The sequence below is a fragment of the Anas acuta genome, chromosome 2, assembly GCF_963932015.1.
Source record: "Anas acuta chromosome 2, bAnaAcu1.1, whole genome shotgun sequence".
NCBI lineage: Eukaryota > Metazoa > Chordata > Aves > Anseriformes > Anatidae > Anas > Anas acuta.
Genome location: NC_088980.1, coordinates 135,713,064 through 135,737,430, shown reverse-complemented (window position 1 = coordinate 135,737,430; position 24,367 = coordinate 135,713,064). Strand labels below are relative to the sequence as shown.

Here is a 24,367-nt window from a genome sequence, read left to right as displayed (position 1 = left end):
TCTGAGAAATTGATGTTTATTTCACAAACAAGCTGAAGATCTTGATGCTGATGTGCCACTTGTGGCCACTCAGCACCTAATGCCTTCTCTTTTAGGGATGGCAGTTGATTAAAAGAAAAGCTTCCACCAAAAGCCCAAATAAATTCAGTATTAAATCCACCCTCTTCTCAAAAAAATGGCACTTTTTTGTCATTGTCATGTTGCTGTTGGGGCAAAACAGAGACAGTATTTTACCATTTATTAATATATTTGTGTTTAGTTAATCTAAATTATCAGTATCTTGAAGGCTGTCACCCAGAGAGACTCAGGTTCATGATAACAGGACTGGCTGCTCTAAGTGGATTGTGGTTGTGTGCTGGCAAGTGGCTGTGTTAAAACTGCCTTTGCTGTTGAAAAGATGCCCTTTCTGCAGAGGAAACTCATTTCTGTGCAGAGGTTTTCAAACATACTTCAAGCACCGAGGATTTTGCAGGTGGATGACTTTCCCTCTGTGTGTATTTACCTTCTCTCCTGCTGATATCTGCTGAAGAAAGAGATCATTGCTGTCAGCTCTGAAGTATCAACGTGCCTTTGGAGAGGAAAACACCACCTGTGGCTCCCGTGCTTGCTGTCTATGCTACAGGATGGCAATTTAGGTTTCCTGAGTTCTCCAGCTGAGATCATGGCTGTATTCAAGCTCCATGCTCTCCCTGGAGATGCAGCATTTCAGGCTGCTGTGACTCTGCCTGCCAGCTCTAAAAGAAGGATAAATTAATTTCTTATCTCCTGAGGATGTGCTCGGTGATCCACCTAGCTTGGGAGGAGTCTATGAAAAAGCCCAGTTCTGCAAATGTTTCTTGCCATGTTACTGTGACTTAATTTTGACAGAAAATGCTGGTTTCCCATCAATTAGCTAGGAGAGAGAACAGCTTCCTAAACCAGGCTCTTAACTATAGATTCTCATCTATGCTTTGAGGAGCAGGGCATTACAACAGCTTCTGCTTTTACTTACTCAGGTGTAAAGCAGTTGTGCCCAAGGGAGCTTCATGTAAGGAAAAATATCACAAGTAAGACCCAGGGGATCAGAAAGTTCCTTGGTCTCCCTGCTGACAGCGTGAGAGGTCTGTGCTTGCTTTAGCCCTTGCAACACATCAAATGCAAAATATTATTACGATTATCATCATAATCTCCTTTTTCTTCCTGCAAAGTGCATCTGTGTGGTGGGATGGGGGAAATTAGGTAAAAAGAGGGGGAATTAGCTCAAGTGGTAGAGCGCTCGCTTAGCATGCGAGAGGTAGCGGGATCGATGCCCGCATTCTCCAGTGTTTTATCCCTGCCCATGGCAGGGGGTTGGAGTTTAGATGATCCTTAAGTTCCCTTCCAACCCGAGCCATCCTGTGATTCAATGCTGGGTATATTGAAGCCTTTTGAGACGTTCCTTTCCTTCTATGCCCTCCCATCCCTCCCCACAGTATCCTGAGAGCACTTTTTGTCATGTGTAAATGTCAAATTGTATCTGAAGCTGAGATTTCATGGCTCTGAAGTATCCACGTGTGCCTGTAGGAAATCATTAAGCACCCCTGGTCAGTGAGAGGGCCAGGGGGAATGTCACTATCAGTTGATGTACACGTTATAAATCTTAAACTGTGGGACTGTGCGAGCACATCCACTGTGCAGGCAAACACTGCTGCTGCAGTCCCTGCTGCTGCTCACTCTGGCACCTCTGTGTGTGCCCAGCACAAGTTGCTTCTCTTCAGCACAGACAGATGTCCTCTCCAGGGTCTGGTCCAGCTGTGCTGCTGGCAGAGATGCCTCTGGTAGGGGTCCTTGTTTTTCATCCCCACAGCCTGCTCGTGGGGACACAGGTGCATGTGTTTTGTAGCCTAACCCCATCAAGAGCTTAGACTAGCAATTTTATCTGCTGTAAGTCACCCAGGATGACTTGAGTTGTAGAAAACACTGGACTGCTTGGAGGGGAGGGGTGCTCACATGTCCTTCAGTGTTAACAGCTACACCCAAAAGGGCAGTCTGCAGCCCTGGTGCCGAGAAAGTGTTTAAAGGAATCCACTCAAAGCTGCCAGAATTAAGTTCATGCATCCCTGTACATGCACAACAGGGGTGAAGTCTCACCTGTGCTTCCTACAGTCACATTAAATTGGATTTGAAGCATGAAAGAAAAGAGCTTGTAACCTCCTTGCACTGGCATTCTTGGACATTTCTGCAACGCTAGCAGCTGAGCCCAGTGTCAGTGCTGTTTGTTGGCCTTGCAACTGGAAAGAGACACCAGCGGGATGGTTTACACTGGGAAATTACATCATGTCAGAACATGTTGCTCGGGACTCCTGGTGACTACCACAGTGTAATTTCCCGTCATAAACAAGGCCTGGGAGACAGCTGTTGGGAGGCCGAGCACCAGCAGGCTGGGCTGATCCTGCCCCAGCCTGAGCTCCTCGGGCAGCGCCTGGCCCCGGCCCACGGCATCACCCCGACAGCATGGTGCAGGCATGCTCTTCAGTATGGTTTGCTGGCTATGAGCTTCTTTTTCTTCCTTTTTTTTTTTTCTTTTTTTCTTTTTTTTTTTCTTTTTCCTTTTTTTCCTTTTTTAATAGCCTTCAGAGAGCTAGATACATTTTTATTTATGTATGGCGTGTTTTTTTTTTTCAGTCTTGAAGCAAGCAAAACCTTCTGCCGATAACTTTGGCAGGCTGCGACCAAGGAAAGTGTTGATGAACAGGCTGTGCATGCTCTGTTCTGTGACTGATTAGGGTGTCAGTGCTTTTAGGCAATGGTAAATGTGGTAAAATGCTGTGCAGGCTTCACGGCTCCACTACTTAAAATTCAACTGCTCCAAAACAACATGGGTTCATTGTCTCCCTGCCATTAGGCAACTATGGCAAATATAAAAATAGCACCTACATGAACTGCTAATTTCAAATTTAATTGGGAACCTATGGTTTAATTATGGACTAGGAAAGGTAAACACCAGAGGACAGTTGGTTGTATTTTAGGTTAGGTTACTCATTCCAAAGCCATGCAAAAGGCCCCGTTCACTTCTCTTCTTGCATCCTGTGCACGTGCTGCATCACTCCCAGCAGGGCCTTAGTGAGGGGTGGTGGTTGTGGGACTTCACACACCAGATTCTTGGGCAAAGTTGAAGTAACTTGTTGTTTTTGTTTACATTATTTATGTGTACATTATTTAGAGGGTGAAGCAGGAGATTTTTTACATCAAGGTAAGGATAACTGTAAAACAAAAAAGTAACCTGATAAAATAAAATAAAATAAAATAAAATAAAATAAAATAAAATAAAATAAAATAAAATAAAATAAAATAAAATAAAATAAAATAAAATAAAATAAAATAAAATAAAATAAAATAAAATAAATGTCTTCAGTCAGATAGATTTAACTTTTAGAATCAACTTTTGTTCAAGGACAAAGCCCGGAGATTTTGAAGAGATGAGCAGAGGAAATCTGGGTTGTTTTTGGAATGAAAAACCTTCAGACATTGGAAAGTGGTAAATGTGGGGCAGAAGACCTTGACTTCTGAGATGGCAGGAAGACCATGTTGGACACAGGGGCTCTTCTAGTGTAGCACGACACATGGGCTAGCTTCATACGTATCTCTGCCACTTAACTCTACACTGCAGCACTAAAGGTCCTGGGGAGAGCAGAGAGTGACTTCAGTCCTCAACATCTGGTGGAGTGCCTTGAGGTGACAGCATTTTCAAGATGAAGTGTACAAAGCTCCTACAAAGCCAGGTCCCCACACAGCATTGCTGTAGCTCACTGCTGAGCCCTGGCACAGGCTGCCCAGAGGCTGTGGGGTCTCCTCCTTGGAGCCCTTCAGCAGCCGCCTGGACGTGGTGCTGGGCACCCTGCTCTGGGTGTCCCTGCTTGGGCACGGGTGGCACCGGCTGGCTCCAGAGGGCCCTGCCAGCCTCAGACATCCTGGGAGTCTGTATGAACTACCCAGAATGAAAAACTACAAAAGTAGCTTCTTGGAAGTCTTTGTCTATCATTCTTCTCCATTGGCATGATAAATAGGAAACTGTGGGTAAGAGCTTAGGCCTTGCAGGGACACGATATTTAAGCTATCTCTTAAAGGAACTTTTTTTTTTCTTTATCTAATTCAAAAACACCTTCCTTTCAATTCCTATGTGTTGTTCCCTTTGTGGTTAGTTTCGCACACAATTCTGCTGGGAAGAAGCTCACAAAGAACCACTTCAAAGATAATGATGCATTTGCAAAGGAAGGAATTTGTCTCTGACAGTTCAGCAGCACCAGCATGTGCTGGAAACTAAGCATGCACCACTAGGCCATGTGCTACACATGGGGAATCCTAAACAAACAAACTGGCTATAATGTGACCGCACACGGAGATCTAACATGATTTCAAAGTAGCTGCTTTCAGTACCTTGGAGCATTGAATCAAACTGCACGGAGCAAATACAAGTTGCTGTTCTTCCCCATGTGATAATAATTATTAGGGGAAAGCATTAGCATCTTGTTGTGTTTGTACGGTGGAGTCTTCGTGCTGGGGAACTGTAGGTACAACCAGAATGCAAATTATTAGCAATAGCACACACAAAATACACCCTTTTTAGCTGAAAACAGTGGGATTAGTGGAATCTGTATTTATATCTCCAGACAACATAAGATTGAGCTACCAGCACTGAAGTCATTTGTTGCAAGAGCTTGATGCTTGCAACATGCTGCTTAAAAACACTGACATGTCGACACAGGGAATACTTGCAAGCCGTACCTGAGGCAGATGAGTGACCTACAAAAGCTAAAATGCCTGAAAAATATATATTCCATCGAAAATTTTCAAATGAAGAGTTTGCTTTTCTTTATTCTTTCTTTTTTGGTAACAAACCTGTCTTTACAGGAAAGGAAAACTGAGGTTGAGTCGTGCTTTTTATTAAGTTTAAAAAAACAAAGTATAATTGCAAAAGAACAAATACGCATCTTCCAAGCAGCTCTCTCAGTGATAATGCTGCTAACAGTAGGAAATTCACTTTCAGTGGTAGGTAAGGCAAAAATAGCTGATGGTTATTTTAGACCGCTTTGTCCTGAATGTCTGTGCAGCACCACAAAACCGGCTAAGGTTAGGGTGAAACCCAGCAGCCTGCTGCCCTGATCCCTGCCGGTGCCGTTCAGATCTGCAGTGTGGCAGGCAGACAGAGCAGCAGAAGCTGGAAGGCAGCGTGCCCCAAATCCCCCTTCCTCCCACCACCAGGGATGGACACTTCTATCTGGGCTGGGCTGCAACACTGGTGCCTGTCTGTTCACCAGGATTTTCTGTCTCACAAGCCAACCCTGTGATCTTTTTAGCAAAAAATAGAATACTTTTATTTCTTCTTCTGTTTAGCAGTCTTTATTTGGATTATTTAGCAGTCTCTACATTTAGATTTCCAGAAGTAGCACACTCAGGAGCCGTGCAAGTCAAGCAAATGTGATCTCAGAAGTCCACCACAGGCTTAATGGCATAACCCCTGCCTAACCGTTCCCATGTCTCAGGAGAGAGGGGAAAAGGGAGGATGTGCTCATATGAAGGATTCATCCTGAAGGGGAATACATAAATGGAAAAGTCAGGGGGATGAGACAAGACCTTACACAAATTGCAAACGCAGCTTGCATCTGATGTAAAAAGTTAGAGGAAACCTGTTATAGCCTTCAAACTCTAAAATACCATTTCTCACAGAGAATCTAAATCACCCTCAAGGAAATAGGGAAAAAATCAAAATTCCTCAAAATGTCAGAGCCCTCAAATCCCCGCGGCTTATAGTTTCTATGTATATCTCAGCTATTTATAAAGCCAATCACCACGGTTTCTGCCATACAGCTCAGTTACACACGTCCTGAGCTAGCAAACCAGTGGATACAACACTGACCTAGATAACTGTGGTAATAAGTACAGATATCTGGGCACACTTGAAACGGTGCTTATTAAACAACAGAAATTGCCACATTTGATTTATAAAGGCATGAGTGGGTTTCTGCAAGAAACTCTGGTAATAGTTGGAAAAGACAGCTCCACCATGGGCTGGAAATGGGCTCTCTCCACCCACACATGCATGCGGGATTGGATCACCGACCTTTAGGAGAAAGCCACAAAACCTGTTCCGCTTAGGAGAGTATATTATAGGGCAAAGGAAAACCTTGCAGCCTTGAGATTTGGGTGGAATCCATTTATTCCACATGTGCAAGGACTGGATGAGGAATTGGAAGATCTGCAATGACCAAACTGAAACTTCTCCATGTGTTACACACATAAGCCACTCTTGATTGAAATCCTGTAAATCTTTTCCTTATATAATGCATTTCCTTGTCTGGTACAGCTTGATTTCAATTTATACTGTCCTTTATTTCTTTCCATCATGTTCTAAACTATCATAAACAGTCTGTAAACTCTGTATCACAAATGGCTTTCTAATAATAATAATAAAAAGTTATTTTCAAAAGAAAGATCAGTTCCTCATGACTACATTGAAAAAGGGACACTGTCACAGAGACTGAGGTGAAAAAAAAAGAAAAAAGATCTGCTCATCTTAAAATTATTATAATATAGTAAAAATGTAATAAATACAAGGAGGAATGCTCTACAGACTCTAAAAAAAGGCCTATATTTCTGGCAAGAAAAGAAATGCTTTCCCCCAAAGAAGATAAATCTCATACAGCAGCCCTGATGGAGGTACTTTCTATATAAGTTGTTTTTTAAGAATGTGCATACATATTTTAATAAAACTGTCTAGGTCTACAGAAACCCCAAATCCCAGGCAAAATATATATTTACTGCACTAATGCAGTTAGTTTCTTCTTCTGTGCAGTACTTAAAATCCATCATTTGCCTGGAAAAAATGTAGCCCCCCCAGCCCTAGATACCCCTGCAACATCTGACAGCCCTGTTTGCTTACACCTGGTGTAAACTTCACCAAAGTAAACATCTACACTTCTGCAGCAAATGCATCGGGGATCTCTACTTGCTTTTTCAGGAAACATCTGTGTCGACACACTTCGGTGAGGATGCTCTCTGAGAAAGAAATCTATCACCATGCTCGTGATTTATTGTTATTTAATGTTGTGCTGTCCAAATAATCTGAGTTTATCCACATCTCTGAGGATGTGTACAGGTTTTGTTTGCTTGGATGGTTTTACAAGGATTAAAGCAGCATTTCCAAAACACTCCAGTGAGTATTTCTATAGTTAATGTAAAAAACATTGGACTTTGATCATTGGCATGTAAAAAATCTATTTTATAATCGGGACATCTTATCTAATTTTACAAGGCAAAATGGTACATTTATGAAATCAGAACTTCTAAGGAAATCAACTTATTGAATCTTAATTTAAAATGCAAAGGCATAAAATGATTTTGTTCTTCGTATTATGAAGAAAGCTTGTTTCCAATTCCCCAAATATTTTAACGAGCAATATTGTGTATATACAAGCTTTGCAATATCAATTGACTCGTTTTTAAACATATTTGAACTCTTCCCGTGCTCCCAGCACACTCACACACGTACATACATATGTGATATTCATGTTAACAATTTACTTCTTGGAGGGAAGAAACCAGTGCTTTCTCTATCCAGTTCTCCTGGAGGTTGCCTCAGGTTAGTCTAGTTTTTTATCTTTAATATTGCAGGGATTTTATGGATTTACCAAAATGCTATAATTTTTATTTTTAAATTGCCTTTTTTTTTTTTTTTTCCCAGATATATCCAATCCAGATCAGACCTTATCATACTGTGTTTCAGTTCACTGCCACCATATGTAAGTGTTGTCAAGGCTATAATATATAAAGTATCTGGCTCCAGGGCTGGTTTCACTGTGGTTTTGGAATACAGATTTTATAATATGCAGTTTCCTTCCTCTGAAGTCAATGGGCTATTCAGTGGAATAAGGTTACCAAGGCACAGGTCAAATCTTCAAAGGCACATAGGCACCCAAATCCTGTTTAAGGATATTCTGCTGATTTGAAGCGAGGTGCCTGCCTGATCCCCTCCAAAGGTGGGGGAATTCCCCAGGCCATAGCTAGAGCCTTTTTAAACAGTCGCTGAGGCTCTCACAGGCAATCTCATGACTACATGTCCCCTAGCCTTACTGCGAGGCCACCAACATAAGACGTATGCAGGACATGTCCCTCTTCAGGTGAGACTTGATGTGAACAGAGCCATCCTCGCATTGCTCTGGCTCATGCTGTGGGTGAGACTGAAAGACCTGATGGATCTTTTGCCCTTGGACTGCTTGAGCATCCATGATGTAAATGCCTGCACACGTGCAGTGAGCTTGCTGCACAGATGGTCTGCATACACATGCCTCTGCTACGGACATCTGATGCTTCTGGGATGCACCAGACTGAGCAGGAGCAAAGCAGCTGAACAGCACGTAGGCAACAGCGGTGATAGTGTCCAGAAGCACCGTGCTTTTTGTGTCTTCCCTACAAACGTGCAACCTCTAAGCTGCCCCAAAGCTCCAGACCTGCTGTGGTGGTGCATGGTGACAACAGCACGTGCCTGCAGCAGGATATATCTGCTGCAGCACGGTAGCCACGGCTGCAAAGTCTGGAGGGGTGCCAATGCTCTTGGGGTTTTTGTACTGGACCTTCAGCTGAAGCTGCTGCACACCCAGAAAATCAGCCAAACACAGGAAAATCCTCACAACTAAATTGTATCTCCAAGAGAGAGAATACGAGGCGATGTCCTGGGAAGCCCAGCTGTATGGCATTATGACTGCCAAGTCCAGATGAAACTTGCTCAGCTGCCCCCTGGGCTACATTATCTGGACTTGTGCATTTGGATAGATCAGTGCTCTGACTGCTTGGGATGTGTGTGGTCAATGGCAGAGTGAGGGCAAAATCTAAAGTGGCAGAAGAATAGCTTCAGCTCTGTACATCTTCATTAAAAAAATGCATAGAAATCTAAATCGTCAAGTCATCAGTGCGTAGACGGGGCTCGTTTGTTTTTATTATAGGTCTTGTCATAAGACAGGCAAGAAAAAGACACAGAAGAAGCGTGGCTGAAGGCTCCTGAGGGTTCGCCCTTACTCTGAAGAGCTTTGTTGTTGATTTCAGTAGGAGAAAATAAAGCCCTCATATACAAAAATTAGAGTCTAAACCTAGCATAACTTGTTCTGCTCAGGCATTAAACCAGATGATGCAGAGGACAGCTTTGGTTTACTGGCACTTGCCAGAGTTGGAAAGAGTATGTCAGGGGAAAAAAATCTCAGCACAATTTTCCTGCTACTCTTATTTTTTTCCCTAAGCTGTCACTCGTCACTCTCTGTTCCCACCTCCTTGGTGGGCTCTTGTGTTCCTACAGGGACAGCACAGATACTGCTGTGGTATTCAGGGCTGAGGTGAATCTTCACAATGGGTACAAAAACCAATTCTCTGGATCCACAGCAAGTTCCTCCCTTTGCCCTGGATCTGAGGAAAATGCAGGTTTTTGGAGCTGTGCTGGGAGGAGTTGTAGATGGTGGATGGGCCTGAAGACAGGACTAACCTGTCGTAGGCCCGCAGCTGGGGAGAAGGGGTAAGGGAAGGCAGGACCAACACCCTGCTCTGTGGGGCAAGTAGGCACCCCTAAGGAAGGAAGAATCGAGCTGATCCTCAAGCAAAACCTCCCAGACAACCTCTTCCAGCTAATCCCAGCCATTATTTTCCCCACAGCAAAGCTGTATACCCGGTACATCATTTTCACGAGACAGAAGGCAGTTTTATCACTGCTCCTTTCTAAGAGGTCTTAGACACTTGCTTTCAATCATATAGTGTATGCTGACATCTGGTGGCATTCAGTAACCAAATCTTCATTAAACAAATAAGTTTTGGCTTGAGAGTGTGCATTCTTATTTTCATTCAGTTGGGTCAGGAAAGCAAGGATTCCTCTCAGATGGTTTCAGGTTGGGGATTAGCCTCATGCACACCTACAGGACTGGCATGGTCCTGGATTTCTTGTGAGAAACTTGCGTGGGCACTGGCCACCCGGTGAGGAAGGCAGCACCAACATGGGACCTGCTCGCCTTCAGACACAGTCATTCCAGCACAAAATGGAGCAAATGGCATCATGCCATTTCTGAACATGGAGAACCACTGCACTAAAACCGAGTGATGCAAAACTACCATGGGCATGAGCAGGAACAGACACTGTAAGCTCTTAGGCAGAAACACTTCTCACATATTTTATCTTTATTTCAGATTGGAGAAAAAGAAGCAAACAACATGTATGAAGAGTGAGTGAGATGTACCAAAACCTTGTTTCATGGCAAGTGAGAATAAGTAGCATGGAGTCAGCTGTCATGGTTTAAAAGATATCCACGATGTAGCTGTTCCATTAAAATTTGGATTAAAATCATGTTTAAATTTCATTTCCTCCAGTCCTTATCCTGCTTTTGATTAGTTTTAAGAGCAGTTGATGGTCTTGTGATTTGAAGATTTTGCATTTTAAATTTTGTGTACATGGTCTGGAATTTTATGTGAAATTGTGGGTTTGATCTTTGACCTCTGTTTACTACAGTCCTGATTTGCCACTAATTTGATAGCAAGCCATAAGGGCCTACTGTAAACAAGCTGCTCACTTTACATAGCTATGTTTGGCTCCTAAATGAAGAAGTATGTATGGAATATACTTTGGGTACTGTAGCCTCCTAAAGAAATAATAAAAACCACATCACTGCTTAGCTCTCCAGGTAACGTTTACATTTGGAGAAAATAAGTTGCATGCCTAATAGAGAGAGAAAATGCAGTTCTTATACATCTTAGGTTTGTTTGTTTTAAATTGTTCTTTAAAGTATTTGAGCGCTCAGGCCATGTCTTTTGAAGTCAGTGGGAACTTTGCCATTGATTTTAAAAGGATCAGGATTAAGCCTAAATTGGTAGGGTTTAAAAGGCAAAAATGAAAATGTCTAAAGTCTACAAATCTCCCACTGATCCGCCATCCAGAAAGGAAGGACAAAAGCCTTCTCCAAGGTCTGTAATGTACATCTTGATTCCAGGACTCCTGTTTTTCGTACATTTGTAGACTTCAGGATGGAAAGTAACTTCCAGTAATTGACAACATCTGGAGTGGGACATACTCACACTGTGGACTTGTAAAGGTGCTGGGGATGAAAGATGCTTGTAAAAACCAGTGGACTGTCTGCCCACATCTTACAGAAGATGTCCTATGCTAACACTGCACCATGTACCTGCACTGAGCAGATACCCCAGCTCACAGGCTCAGGTCTCCAGGTACCACCTTACACACACTAACTGACCCAGCAAAAGCCTTCTGGTGGACAATTGACTCAGAAACATTTCTGATTAGCCTGAACAAGTTTTATACATTTTCTGTTGATAGTCATGTCCTCTGAGAGTGGGTCAAAGCCAAGGGCTAGACTTTCTCCTTTTTTACCCAGCTGAGACCACCCATCCCAGAAGTGAACTTCCCATCATCAGGGCTCTGTCTTCACAGTGGAGAGCGGATGGGTGTAGGAACACCTATGTACCCTAGAGGAAGGTCTGCTTTTCTATTTGACAGAGGAAGAAACCATAAGCTCTATCATTTTCTGGCTTAAGGAGTTTTTGTAGCTATGACCAAAACCCAACAGTGAAGGATGTGTTCTCTTCTTAGCTAAGAATGTAGTTCATCTACAGTGATGAAGTGTAAGCTTTCTTGCAAAACCTCTTCAGACACCCAAGTGCACTGCGTGCCTGAAATGACCCAGGTGTCAGGTCAAGTCATCCACAGATGACCGAAAGAGCCTAAGGCAACCAGAGGTAGGAAACCGAAGCATGATGGCCCTGTTGGTTCACGTGGTCCCAGTATCAGACAAGCCAAAGTTCTGGGAGATGCAGGAATCAAGACCTTCCCAGATCGCCTGGACCTGAGGTCAACAAAGTAACCACTGCAGTTTGACTAGCCTTGTGACCCAACAGGGTAACACCATTAACACTGTTAACTTCTGCTAACAGAGACCCATGGTTTGCCAAGGAATATCAGATAGAAATACAGCATCCAAGGAAGCAAAGTCGTGCAACTAAAACCCACAATAGTGTCTTGTGCTTAGAAGTGCTCATTGCTCGGAAGTAACCCAAGTGGTTGGTGAGAGTCAACAGAGAAATTGAATGTCATTTCCCAGGCTGTGCAACCCTTTCTCTCCTACCCCAAAATGACTGGCAACAGAATGGGAGCTGTCAAAGACTGCCGTCCTGCACATGGCTCGGTTTAAAAATCCTTGAGTTTTTGTAGCAATGTGCTACCAACTCAGGCAGCATCCATTCCATTTTCACAGGTCTGCTGTGGAGAGAGCTGGTGAAAGTTGTGGTTCAGTCCTGGCTTGATTTGATGCGGATTAGCCACCACCCAGACACAAACCTGTACTGCTCTTTGCCTTTGCCTGGGGTAAAGACAGAGACAGCAATAGCAAGCCAGGTCACCTTTCTAAAGATATTTTCCCTGAGGTATTTCTTGAGTTACCCCAAATTCCCCACAAAATCAGGACAAAACCTGAAGATACACATGCAGGAGATCACACATTGTGCATTATCCCTGGTGCTATGACCCTGTCTCACTCCAAGGCCAGATCACTGCTGTGCTGTCTTGTTAACATATTGTGGAGCCCACTGAAAACAATTCATATTTTTTGTGTGTGGCATCGAAGTGGCTCTAGTTTATTCTAGCTGCTCACCAGGCAGAGGAGACACCTGCACGGAAGGACTCTCAAAGAGAATTCAACTCTGAGCAGAAGCTTGGAGCACAGCTGAGCTCCACTGAAGGCTGGAAATGATGCTCTCAGTCACAACATCCCACAGATCCTGTCTTCTGCTTCCACCCCATGGAACATTTCCTCAGACTACCTTGAGCATTGGTCCCAAGGGATTTAGAACCTTTATGCCCATCACTTCAGTATCACTTGCAGCCTGAAATCTGCAATGCACAAGTACAGGGACCTATGCACATACTGAGTTGGTTTTACTAATGGACGGTTGTAACTGAGCAGAAATAGCTTCTAAAATGCTGTTTACTTTCCTATTAGGGCTGGCTTAAAACCTAAAGAAAGGTTGAATTCATCTGAGTAACTTTGAGCTCTTATATATGCAAGACAATCTGAGATTTTAATAAATAAAGCATGCCATAAGGGCCCCTGGAGTGTTTAGACAGAGTGGGCATGTCTGGACCCAGTGCAGAACAGCGATCCATCACTGCTAGATCAATTTCAAAAGCAATTCAACAAGGGCTCCACGTAGACAGCATTACAGAAAACCTGTTCCAATAGCTTTCTTATGCAAGAGAAAACCACAGTCACATTTGTATTTTAGGCAGCGACCCAACGAGAATGAAGCAAAACAACGAGAACTATCCCCAAGAGATATTTTGGGCTGCTCCCTTCCTCCCACTCCCCTCGGATTCCTTTTCGATCTCTTACCAGTTTGTGCATTTTTTGGCAGTGGAGGACCATACTGCATAGGTCACTGCCAGCCTGGTGGGGACCACTGTGGCTTGTGGCCATCAGAGGTTTCAGACCCTGGCCTGAGGAAGTGCCAGCCTCTTTTCTCCCCATTTTGTGCTGGAGCAGATGTGACTGTAGGTGATGGAGGAATGGGAGAGCTTTCCTCAGACCAGCAACCTTTGACAACCAGTTGCTGCTTTTCCTCCTCTCCCCAGGATCTGCTATCCAACAAGTGCAAATTGAGGATGACAAATAAGAACATTAGCCTGGTGTTTCTGCTAAAATGATCCGCCTTGAAGTAGCTGATGTTGACACTTAAATTGTCAGCAGACTTCCAGTTTAGCGCTCCAGTTAGAAGAATGGGTCCATTCACACTTCCCTCTGAGCTATTGTTTCAACTCTCTCTAGACTGGGCAAATATCACTGCGGCAGTTTACACTCCAGTTCCACTTTAAAGATTTTTTTTTTTTGATTTTTTTTTGCAACCATAACCCAAATTGCCTAGAAACTTTTTTTTTTTTTTTTAATGTAAGCTTAGACTCCAGAGAATAATTACGCAACACTGTAAAAATAGTCTGCAGCAATTTACATAGCCATGAAATATTGGAGCTTTTTTTTTTTTTCCCCCTTCAGTGTACCTATGTATATGCGGCTTCAGCTAGCTCCAGTATTTACAGAGGACTCACTGGAGTTGTGATCAGAGAAACTGGTACTTCAAGTTGGACCACACACACGAACAAAACATTTCTTGTTATAAGGCAAGGTTTCCTATTTTGGGGTGTTATATCATCATCTGACTGAAGATGACTGACCTTGCCACCTCAGCCTCTCCCATATCCCAGTTCACCTCTGGCTGAATCCAAATAACATCCCTGTAGCTAACACAGGTATTGTTTATATAGCAAAGCAGGAGAGCGTTGATTTAACTTCAGTTTCTTTCCTGTAATTACATGTTCTTTCCATTTTCAAATAAATTAATCATACTGAGAGTCTGTATCCTCATTTGTCTCTCTGCAGTCAACTTTGCTGCTGCTTATGTCCATTAGGTATAATACCTCCTTGTCTGCTGGAAGCTCACTGCCCAGCCTCCTCTGCTGCTTGCTGTCTTGTTCTCTTCTCTCCTCATGCATCTCGCTGATGGTAGGACCAGCAGGCACACTGGAACTAAGAATCAATCCAATTTCTTCTACCTAACAGCAGGACAAAACTGTCTGCTGTAGCAGGTGGTACAAGAACTGCCCCCCAAGCCTCGTCTCTTACAGAAATTTTCAGGGCTTTGGACATTTTCAAGTCCAGCTGACCAACATCCCAGTGCTTCAGATAGAAGGTAGAGGATCACATGAGCTCTCTAGATCAACAAGAAGTTATCCTGTCCAGATCCTGAAGATGTGATGGCTTAATTTTTGCTTTCTGTGTTTCTTTAGAAGCCCATTTCTGTCCCCCAGTGTAACTCAGCCAAGCTCCTATCTGACTAGCTCCTAATCTCCCATTTAAGGAGCTTTTCTGGTTGTTTTCCTCAGGAGAGCTTAAGTGATTAAATCAAAACTAACTGAATGAATGGATAAAGCCACAGATTGGAAACAAACCCATTGCCTGAAATTTCTGCAAAGAAGCTATTCAGGAAATGTCTACGAGCAAAGAATGCATGACAGAAATAAGAATTTATGCAAGTGACTATATGAATATGGAAACAACAACTTCCAGCTCTGGTAAGCTATCTGTGAGGAGTGAACAATTTGGTCATGAAATTTAGGCATTGATTTGAAGGAGTTAAATTCCCAGGCTGCCTTTTAAGAGCAGGGTGGGGCATTGGGGAAGTCAGAGAGGGAGGAAAATAAATAAAAAAAAAAAAAAAAAAAAGAAAAGAAAAAAGGCACCTGAATGCCCTGGGAAGGAGCAGCAAAACCTGCTGACCAATTCCCCTTCCTCTCCTACGCACCCTGATGTAAATCTTCCCCAGCTGAGGGTCTCCTGTTGCCCTCGGTCATGCTGCGTGCCCCTGGGTGCAGGGTGACCCACAGGCACAGCCTTACCCACACCAGGAAGCGAGTGCCACGTCCTCGTCCTGCTCGCCTCTGCTGCCGGCCACCTGTCCCCGCTGGCGTGACAGGGGGATAAGGGCAGGGACATGGGCATCCTCCCCGTTTCGGAGCAAAATGTGTTCTTTGAGGGGCCCCTCTCTGGCCCCTGGTACAGCAAGCACAAGGTAAGTGCCCTGCAGCACCAGGAGGAACAAGTGGGCTCAGGGAGAGCAGGGAAATCATTTCAGCTTCTCCCTACAGTCCTCTGAAGAGCCCCTCCCAGCACCCCTTTGCTGCTGGCATCTGCTCCTTCTTCATCCCAGGCCTCCTTTGCTTCCCCCTACAAATAGCCGTGTCCGAGCACTAACAGGGCCAGGAGCTGTGCTGCTCTGTGCTACAGCATCGCTGGTGTCTGCCAGCAGTGTTTCTGTAGTTGTCAGTGCTGACAATGTATTTGGTATTTGGGCGATGGCAAAGCAGAGACTGAAGCAGCCTCCGAGAACTAGCAAGTTGAAGCATCTGCTAACAATAAAAATGAATTGGAGGCTGATTAAACCCTTTACCTCTTCCCTGCTTTTTTGCTTCACAAAGTAGGAGGCATGGCAGGATACTCAACATTCTTGTTCTCTGCAGCACAAGAAGCAAACCACTTTTTTATGATGCAAAGTATTGGCATAAATTGTGCATAAAATGGCTTGCGAGTAACTGCTCTCCTTTCTCTGCGAGCAGCCCAGTAGCAGGTCATAACTCAGGGAGGGTCCCCAAAACCTTCCCCTCTGGACTCTGCATGTGCTACTGGCAGGATATCCAGGTGGCAGGAGGCATTTCTCAGCCTCAGAGGAAAGGAAAACTCTGAATTCCTGTGCCTAAGCCCCTGGAACTGCAGCACTCCTGCCTGATGGCTGATGGAGATGCTTCTGGGAACCAGAGCTCTTATGGAGGCAAGAACTGGAGCCAGGGGGTTAGTGAAGGTTTGAGAATTAGGGCCCTGTGTCTGGGAGTGCTTGCAGAGCTGTTGGGGAGCCTGGTGACATGGGTCCCTTGTCATTGAGACACCTGCCTGCACATAAAGATGGGGTTATAGCTTTTCTTGCAAAACATCCTAGCCCTGCTCTGCATTTTGGGATGATTGAGTGAGGATTGCTATTTTTAAAGCATAGTAGTTTTCTGGTTCTGGTTTCTGTGCTTCCATTTACTTGCAGAATTGAGGTTTTGGAGTAGGCAAAGGGTAACTGCAGGCCGTATATTGCTGCCAACCTTTATCTTCCCAAGAGTTAGCTTCTTCTCTGCACTCTCATTTTCACATTTTATGTATTTGGATATATCAGAAACCATTTCTTTCCTCCACTCCTAGCAAATGGACTGTCCTGGCTGTGTCTGTGGTTTGAGCCCAGTTTCAGGTTTGCAAGTAGAGGCTCTCTCTGTCCTTTCCTCTGTTCCTGTGGCTGTTTTGTCCACTTGGTTTGGTTTTGAAGGGGAGCTGTTTGTTTTCTGTGCCACGTGGACATCAGGAACATCCATGCGGGCCTAGCATTTCTAACCGTTAGGGAAGTCCGTGGCACTACAGTCAGCCCTAAATGATGGCTGTAAACATACAGCTCCCTGGAAGAAGCTAAAGAGCCTGTGTTCATGTGACTGTGCAGTTTAATGTCTGCTTGTGCTGGCGTTGCTTTTTATTTATCATCAGGGTTATTCTCCTGTCATATCCCTGATCAAGCCTATTGATCCTAGCTGTTGGCACAAGGTTAGCAGGGGGAATGTGTGGTCATGAGGCAAAGGTTGGAGGTGGGATTTCTCCTTAGCATCAGTATGGGCAACGCTTGTCTGATGCTATTCAAGGCTCAGCTCTGACAGCCTTCCCTGCCTCAGCCCCGTATTGTGTGCTGTGAAGCATAGACGTGTTTAATGATGTAGTAAAACCTGATGAAATATGTACTTAGTTACCTGAAGTATTTCCTGACAAACTAATATTACTGTAATATCTCGAGTCTGCTGGAGTAATGAACATAAGAAGCCACCACATGTGGATTTGTTCTGCTTAACATAAAGTGTGTGTAATTGCTTCAGTTTAATCCTTTTTTTATTTCCCTCGGCACTTCTCAAATATTGTTTATTTATTTCCAATACTATTGTTTATGGACAAAAACATTTTGCAAGATTAGTTGAGATTATTAACTACAGTATTAATATTGGTTTGAATTTCTGTCAGAGGAGGAGGAAAGAGCTGGGTAGAAGCAGTCAATGAAAGCTCAGAAGAAATTCTTCCTCCATAACTCAGTATTTCACATGGCTGTTGTGTGTTGTCACTGTGTGTGGTGGTTTCATTACGGAAGCTGAGCCTGAGAGGGAAATTAATTTCATTTCTGTGTCTTTTTCCTCCTTTGCCTGTCTCTTAATAAGCTTGGAGTTATTACTGGCTGCCCAGACACTCACCTCGAGAGGTTGTTTTATTTCATGATTTGTGCTAATAAATCACTTTGGCTCTATCCTTGAGGCTTAAAACGTTGACAGCTCCTTCAGACAGATTGGTGGCCTCCTGTCCCGTGACAATATATCACCGTCTGTCGCAGGCTGTCTGTGCAGGTGGCCAGTATGTGCAGCAAGGAAACCCAATCCTCGTGTGCTTGAATCAGCTGGCGGTGGTGCCTACCATCAGGTGCAACGAGAAATCCCAAGGATTAAATGTATCGCTGTGATGCCTTTCCATGCTGCCTTCTGTCACATACATGAAAGCTAGATTTCATGTAAAGTGCCACAATTAAGGCTTTAGCTCATTCTGTTCAAGGAGGAAATCTTCAGTGTTAACTCACCCCATGCTGCTGTGGGCTTGATGCAGCCACTCGGTGGCCTCAGCAAGGTGAAAGCATGGTTTGATCCCAGAGGGAGCTGCCACCCTGGAGTTGAAGATTATTTCCTCATTTCCCTTGGCTGAGGAAGCACCCCAGAACCAGTGAGAGCCTCTTCAGCTGGCACTTCCACCAGAGAAAACGGTTGTTAGAGCACGTCCTACAAGCATTCACCAGGATGCTTAAAGCACTTGAACAATGAAATTTCCAGCCGTGGTTTTCCCCTGCAAGACGCAACCACCACACATTATCAGGCTATTCAAGTCGAAGGCAAATGATGCAAACCCTGCTCTTTTTATTTTCCATTTCGAGTGTTTTGTAGTTGATTTTTTTTTTTTTAATGCCTTTTTCCCAGTCTCTGTAGGATTCCTCATGCTGCAGCCTGGTCCCTGACGGACTGCAAATGTTAACTGTTTCAGGTTAACTGGTGAGCCAGTCCCTGAGCATGAGGGGAGTAGAAACAAACATGCCCTCACCCTGCTTTCTACTGCTGTACTCATCTCTGAAGGCTATGGTGGAAAGATTTTCCCCCATCCCATATTCTAAAACTGTTTGTTGAAAGCAAAAGTATCAAAACACTGACTCTGCTTCATCATTTTATTCTTTACCTGTCAGGTTTTAGACTTCAGACAGTCCCAGTTTCCTTTGACTTTGTTCGGTCTTTCAAATACACCTCTTCTTTGAATCAATAATAGGGAATCCAAAAGTCAAAACTTATAATTAAAAACCATTGCAACCAGTTGCTGGCAGTGCTCCTGCCACGTGGATAACCATTCTGCCCTGCCAAAAATCAGCTGTCCCTGCAGAGATAGAGATCCCAACATGTCTGGTGTGAAATGAGCACGCAGCTTATGAAAGCTGTAGTCTTCAGGTTAAAGCAGGGTCAGATGCAGCATGGAAACTTATTAATTAGTCAAAATTAAGGGGAATAATGACTAGAGAGATTTACCCTTTGCCTGTCTGCCTTGCACTTGCACCATAGGCATGTTGGTGTAATTACAGCTCTCAAATTCCTTAGGAAAATGTAACATTTTTCCTCTGCTCACTGTAGGAAAAGTGGGAGCAAGCCATGGGGCTGTTTAAGCCTTCATATAGGGGAGGTAGGGAATGGGGCAGCATGTCTGGAGTAGATGCTATGGATGGGAAAATAGCCAAAAGACTGGATGTAGCATTCAGTTTTCAGTCAGCACGAGGAGTGACCTGCTTATCTGGCTTTCAGCAGGCACTACTATGGGTCCCAGAAGTGCTAAGTTTGCACTTCTGTGTTTCTGGCAGGCCTCTGCCACCCTGCCAAGGCTGGAAGGAACCAGGACCTTACAGGCAGTTTCCCCCCAAAGCCCACCATGGCAGTGCTGGGCAGCAGCTTCACGTTTTGGGTTTAGGGCAGACAGACCCAAAGTGAATGGCACCGGTGGGAGAGCTCATCCCTCACCTGTTCTGGATGCTTTCATCTCTTCAGCATTGCTGGTACAGCTGCTCAAATGGATGCTTCCTAACCTGACAGCCAACAGGAGATGGTGAGCAAAGCCATGCCTGTTTCCTGGTTCTCACTGGGTTATTTTTCCCAAATCTCAGGCTCTTTTCAATGCTTCCCTTCACATCCCTGTTATGGTGAAATGAGTCTTTGTTTTCTTCTGAGGACATTGAAGAATATGTGCATTTGTGGTGTTTTTTAATGATTGAGGAGACAGAGTTAAATAGAGGTTTCTTAGTTATGCTAATTTGTTTTAGGACATTTGAGAATGGTAATTTGGAATTTTCGAGGCAATAATAACATTAAAAGGCTCATCATTTGTCAGAAAGACAAGTGCAAAGATACTCAAATCGCAAAATTTACATATTCTGCCTAGTGCAGAAATTAGTTTTGCTTTGGACTGCTTCAAAATGTTATTTTACAGAAAGATTTGGGGTATAGTGCAGGCTCTGTCAGATACCCAACTCAGCCTCCGGTTGCAGAGCCTTAAAACAGGCACTGCTCGTTAGCACAGTGATTCAGGGCAGCAGAATCGGGTTTACTCTGGAGCCAGCAGAGCAGGGTGAGTGCTCCTCTTCCCCTTGTTAGCACTGAGTAGGAAACACCAGCTATGGGATGAGTCTCAATCCCTATCCTGCTTTGGAGGTGTCTGGCTCAGTGCAGTGCTTTGCCCTGCCCACCCCCAACCTGTAGGCTTTTCTGCAAATAATGGACTCAAAGTTAAATTGTCCACAGCTCCTGTGTTGATTTTGATGTCTCACAGCCTTGCCTCAGAGTTGCAAGGTGAGGGAGGGTGAAGGTCTGGCTGCTCAGGCAAACACCAGCCTGCAAGTCAGATTTTGTGAAGGTGCTGTGTGGATCTAAGACATCGCTGCTGCCTGATGGGGTGGTGCTGTTCCGATCTTGAATCTGCTTCTGCTGTTTCACTTGCCTTAGTGCTCACTTGAATCCTTGGTGAGTCAGTTTTTCTGTCTAAATGGGCAGGAAAATCCTAATTGATTTATTTATTTTTAAAATAAAAGTTCCCCTTTTCATAAAATTTCATGTGTGATAGTATGGGCCCTTACCTTTTTGTGATTTAAAGAAGACTTTATTGCTCTTTGAAGCAGAGGTATGATGTTCCCCTACCTATGTTATGGTAGTCTGCTCTGGGCATCAAAAAAATAGACATCTGAATCTTACCCTTACATGTCTTCATTAGTCTTCTGGGTCTGATTAACTCCTGTTTGAAAAAAATCAAAAGAATCCCAGTGACTCAAGTAGAAATTTGACCAAACTCAGAAAAATAAGGCTTTATAAAAATGAGCAAACACCAGAATGTGCTCTTCAGTCATAAGGGAGGTGAGGACCTTTGGCTCACCTAATAACCAAAGGCTGTGATTATTCCACTTGGAGTTTTGCTGATATGTATAAACTGTTTTGTTCATGTTTATAATGTCACCATGAATTGTCCGAGAAGAATGACATTTGTTAATGTGAACAGTTGGGAGATATGCTTTTCATTCTGTGACTAATCTGGACTTTGAAATGTACTGCCAGTGGCTTCAAAAGACAGCCAGTTGGTGTGCGAATCAACGCCAGGCCTGGAGCAGAGATCTTAAGAAATATGGCAGGGATATTTGCAGAGTATGCTCAAGAGTAAATAATCAATATCAAACCAAACAGATGTGTGCTGCTTAAACTGAGGTTATACCAGTGTAACTCCGTTCTTCTCCATGACATTCACGGTTGATTTACGTCATCTAGGCTGGAAGCTTTGGCCTTGTTTGGTGACATGGACTGTTTTGCCCATAATGGGGAAATCAAGAGAGATTGTGGAACCATGATAGACAGAAATCATGGGACTGTTGGAATTTAGCACTTGGAAGAGGCACTCAGTGACTATCCAAGAGAAGGGCTATAATTCTCTCTGTATCCTGTGCTGTGTTCTGCGGAAGCAACCCTGCGATTCAGAGACCTATGGGGTGCTGGCCCACCACGCTGAGTGCATCTTCTGAAGGAAAATCCTCCGTGTTTGGAAGCACTGACTCAGAGACAAGAAAATGCTGGCTGCTTGGACGTGGCCACTTCTTGCTGGCTGAGGCAAAGTGGTAACACAGAAGTATATCTCCTCTTGTGGGCAAGTCTAACTTGTTGACATTTAATCTCCTTGAATCAAGTCAGCTGAATGGTAGCTAAAATCTGCAATATAGCTATAGCTGGCATCCTCAATAATGTAACTGTTTTCCTCATCAAAATGAAGTCATTTTGTCAGCAGATATGGATTGCACTTGAAGCCATCAACAGCCAAGATATATGCACTGGAAAGAGGTTCCTGTGAAAAATAATCAAATGTGGGATTTGTGTACATAACAGACTTGTACCCAGATAGTTAACTGTCAATTAAAACCTGCTTTAAGTTTCTGGGGCTCCAGCTTGGGAGTAAACAGATCCTGACTCCATTTACTTTGCTTTATAACTCTAATCTACTCTTTCTTGATCTCTCTGTCTCTCGTACAATTTTCTGCTTTGGACTTGTCATGAGGTTCTTGCATTTATTGACTTCTTATGACTCTTTGCCTTTTTTCTCTCTAATTCAGTGACAATCTGTTGCTCCCTGCAGTGACTAAAGCACCTTGAACATTATCATTCAGTGTCTATGTTATCATGCAGCAATGACTCATCATGTCAAGATGATGGAGAGCAAGGCTTGTAGTGTCTGCAGAAGCTTCAGTCAAATAAAGAATAGCAGCTTTTATCTGACCAGGCCTCTAGCTTCATTACTTGGCTATAGATCAGAAGCTGCTAGGACAAACTAGAGTATTGTGTGGTTTACAAGAACATAAAGTTAATAGCATCCGATTTAGGACAAGGGTGCTCAGAACCCTTTCATTATTTTTTGCCTAAAAGGCAATGGACAGATTTTTTCTTCATAGGCCCCATCTCTATATTATGCCCTGTCAAGAAGAAATTGTCTTATTATTATATTCTATGTTAATATTTAAATAGCAGGGAAAAAAAAAAAAAAAACAGCAAGTTTTATATTTGGAGAATCCACATAAGCTGAAAGAATACTAACAACTAGGAGAAAATACTTCGAATCTCCTTATTTAAGTGTAAAGGAGAATTCTTTTTATCTCCTTATTTAAGTGCAACAGAGAACATAAAAGGATGATAAAAGTACCTAGAAGGGATTATCCAGCTACACTGACTTCTGTTTTCTGCAGCAGAAGGCAACAGTGCAATGCCTGTTTTGATTTCTTGTGAGCTAGACACTTGCTCTGTATGCCAGCAACCCATCAGGAACTACGAAATGGTTCCCAATAATTTAAGTTGGGTTACAGTTCAAAGTAAAAGATCAAAATGCACAACTGTAATGTGTCACATGGAAACAGGAGGGAAAAATGAGGCCATTGCCTATATCTCAGGCCCCTGCAAGAAATTTGCATATGAGATCATTTCTCTAAAAAGTTTATTCATTATCATAATCCCCAGGTTTACATCGCAGAGTTTTGACCAGAAGCATCTGTAAATTAAAAGCATCCAGTTGTGTTTGTGTGTGTATGCACCCACATACATGTGTGTGAATATTTTAGTGAGTGCAAGACCTCTTGTTTTTAAATCATCGCTGATAATCCAGCAGTTGTTTATATTTAAATGAAGGATGTTGCTAACCAGAATGTTCTGCCTTCTGGAGTCCAGTCCTGTTTTTTTGCATTACAAGCTATCTGTAAATGATTAGCACTCCTTGTGGAAATGAAACAAGGAGAGCCAAGTGCGTGAGGTGCAAGAAGGAAAGCAAGAACCTAATGCATAGCACCCCTCCTCTGCAGGAACAGCAGACTGGAAGGGCCTTTGGGCTGTCCATTCCCTACTGTATAATCACAGAAGTCTTTTCCCAGATGGATCAAACTTCATTTTAAATGCAGCCAGATCTCTTCTTTTTAACTCTCCTCACTTGTTACTCCTGTTTTCAAGTGTCCTTGTCTCCAGCCCACATTTACCCCTGACCCACGTGTGACAATGGGGTTCAACAGCTGATCGTGTTCATTCAGGTTGTGACATGGAGAATACTTTTCTGTGCACATTAACTGAAGGGTTAGTTACAGCTAACACAGGATTAACTGAGATGGGCTGAAAGACAAGCCTGCCTTCATTGGAAAGGGGTGCTGGAGAGGTGCATGCTGGAAAAGGTATGCCGTTGCACTGCCCCTCGCAGATTGTAATGGGAGATTTTTATACAAAAGCTCTTTTTTGGGTTTGGTAAATAATGTATTCAGCTGGCTACGTTGCTGTTGAGACTTTGTGTATCTGATTTAAGTGGATTAGAAATAGCTCGTTTGTACTCCAGCAAGTTTTGTACTAAAATAACAGAAGGGAACAAGCTAGGTATGTTTTATTTAGAGGCACGTTTGTGTGTATACACAGAGCGAGTCATCTCTCCAACAGTGTTCTCTGCCTTGTCTTGCAACCTAACATAACGCCTGACAGCAGAATTTACTCAGTTGTTTAGATAGGTCTCCTCTGAGCTTGCCAGTCTTTCTGAGTACAGGCAGAGCTAGTTCCATCTTCCAAAGCACAACCTGGGGTACTCTGCCTCCCCATGAACCTCGTGTCTCCTTGGAACAAGGAGCT

General features: G+C 43.5%; 1 protein-coding gene and 1 non-coding gene across 2 annotated transcripts in view; both read left to right on the top strand.

The window, feature by feature from the left end:
* The first annotated feature begins 1,228 nt into the window (after positions 1 to 1,228).
* Positions 1,229 to 1,301, top strand: TRNAA-AGC (transfer RNA alanine (anticodon AGC)). Its single transcript has one exon. It is a non-coding gene; the product is annotated as a tRNA-Ala (tRNA).
* A 13,913-nt stretch (positions 1,302 to 15,214) lies between these two features.
* NIPAL2 (NIPA like domain containing 2) overlaps positions 15,215 to 24,367 on the top strand; it is a 48,414-nt gene continuing 39,261 nt past the window's right edge. Inside the window, exon 1 of the mRNA XM_068672337.1 lies at positions 15,215 to 15,618. Within this exon, the coding sequence (XP_068528438.1) occupies positions 15,541 to 15,618 (78 nt within the window). The 5' untranslated portion in view covers positions 15,215 to 15,540. The remainder of the gene's footprint in view (positions 15,619 to 24,367) is intronic.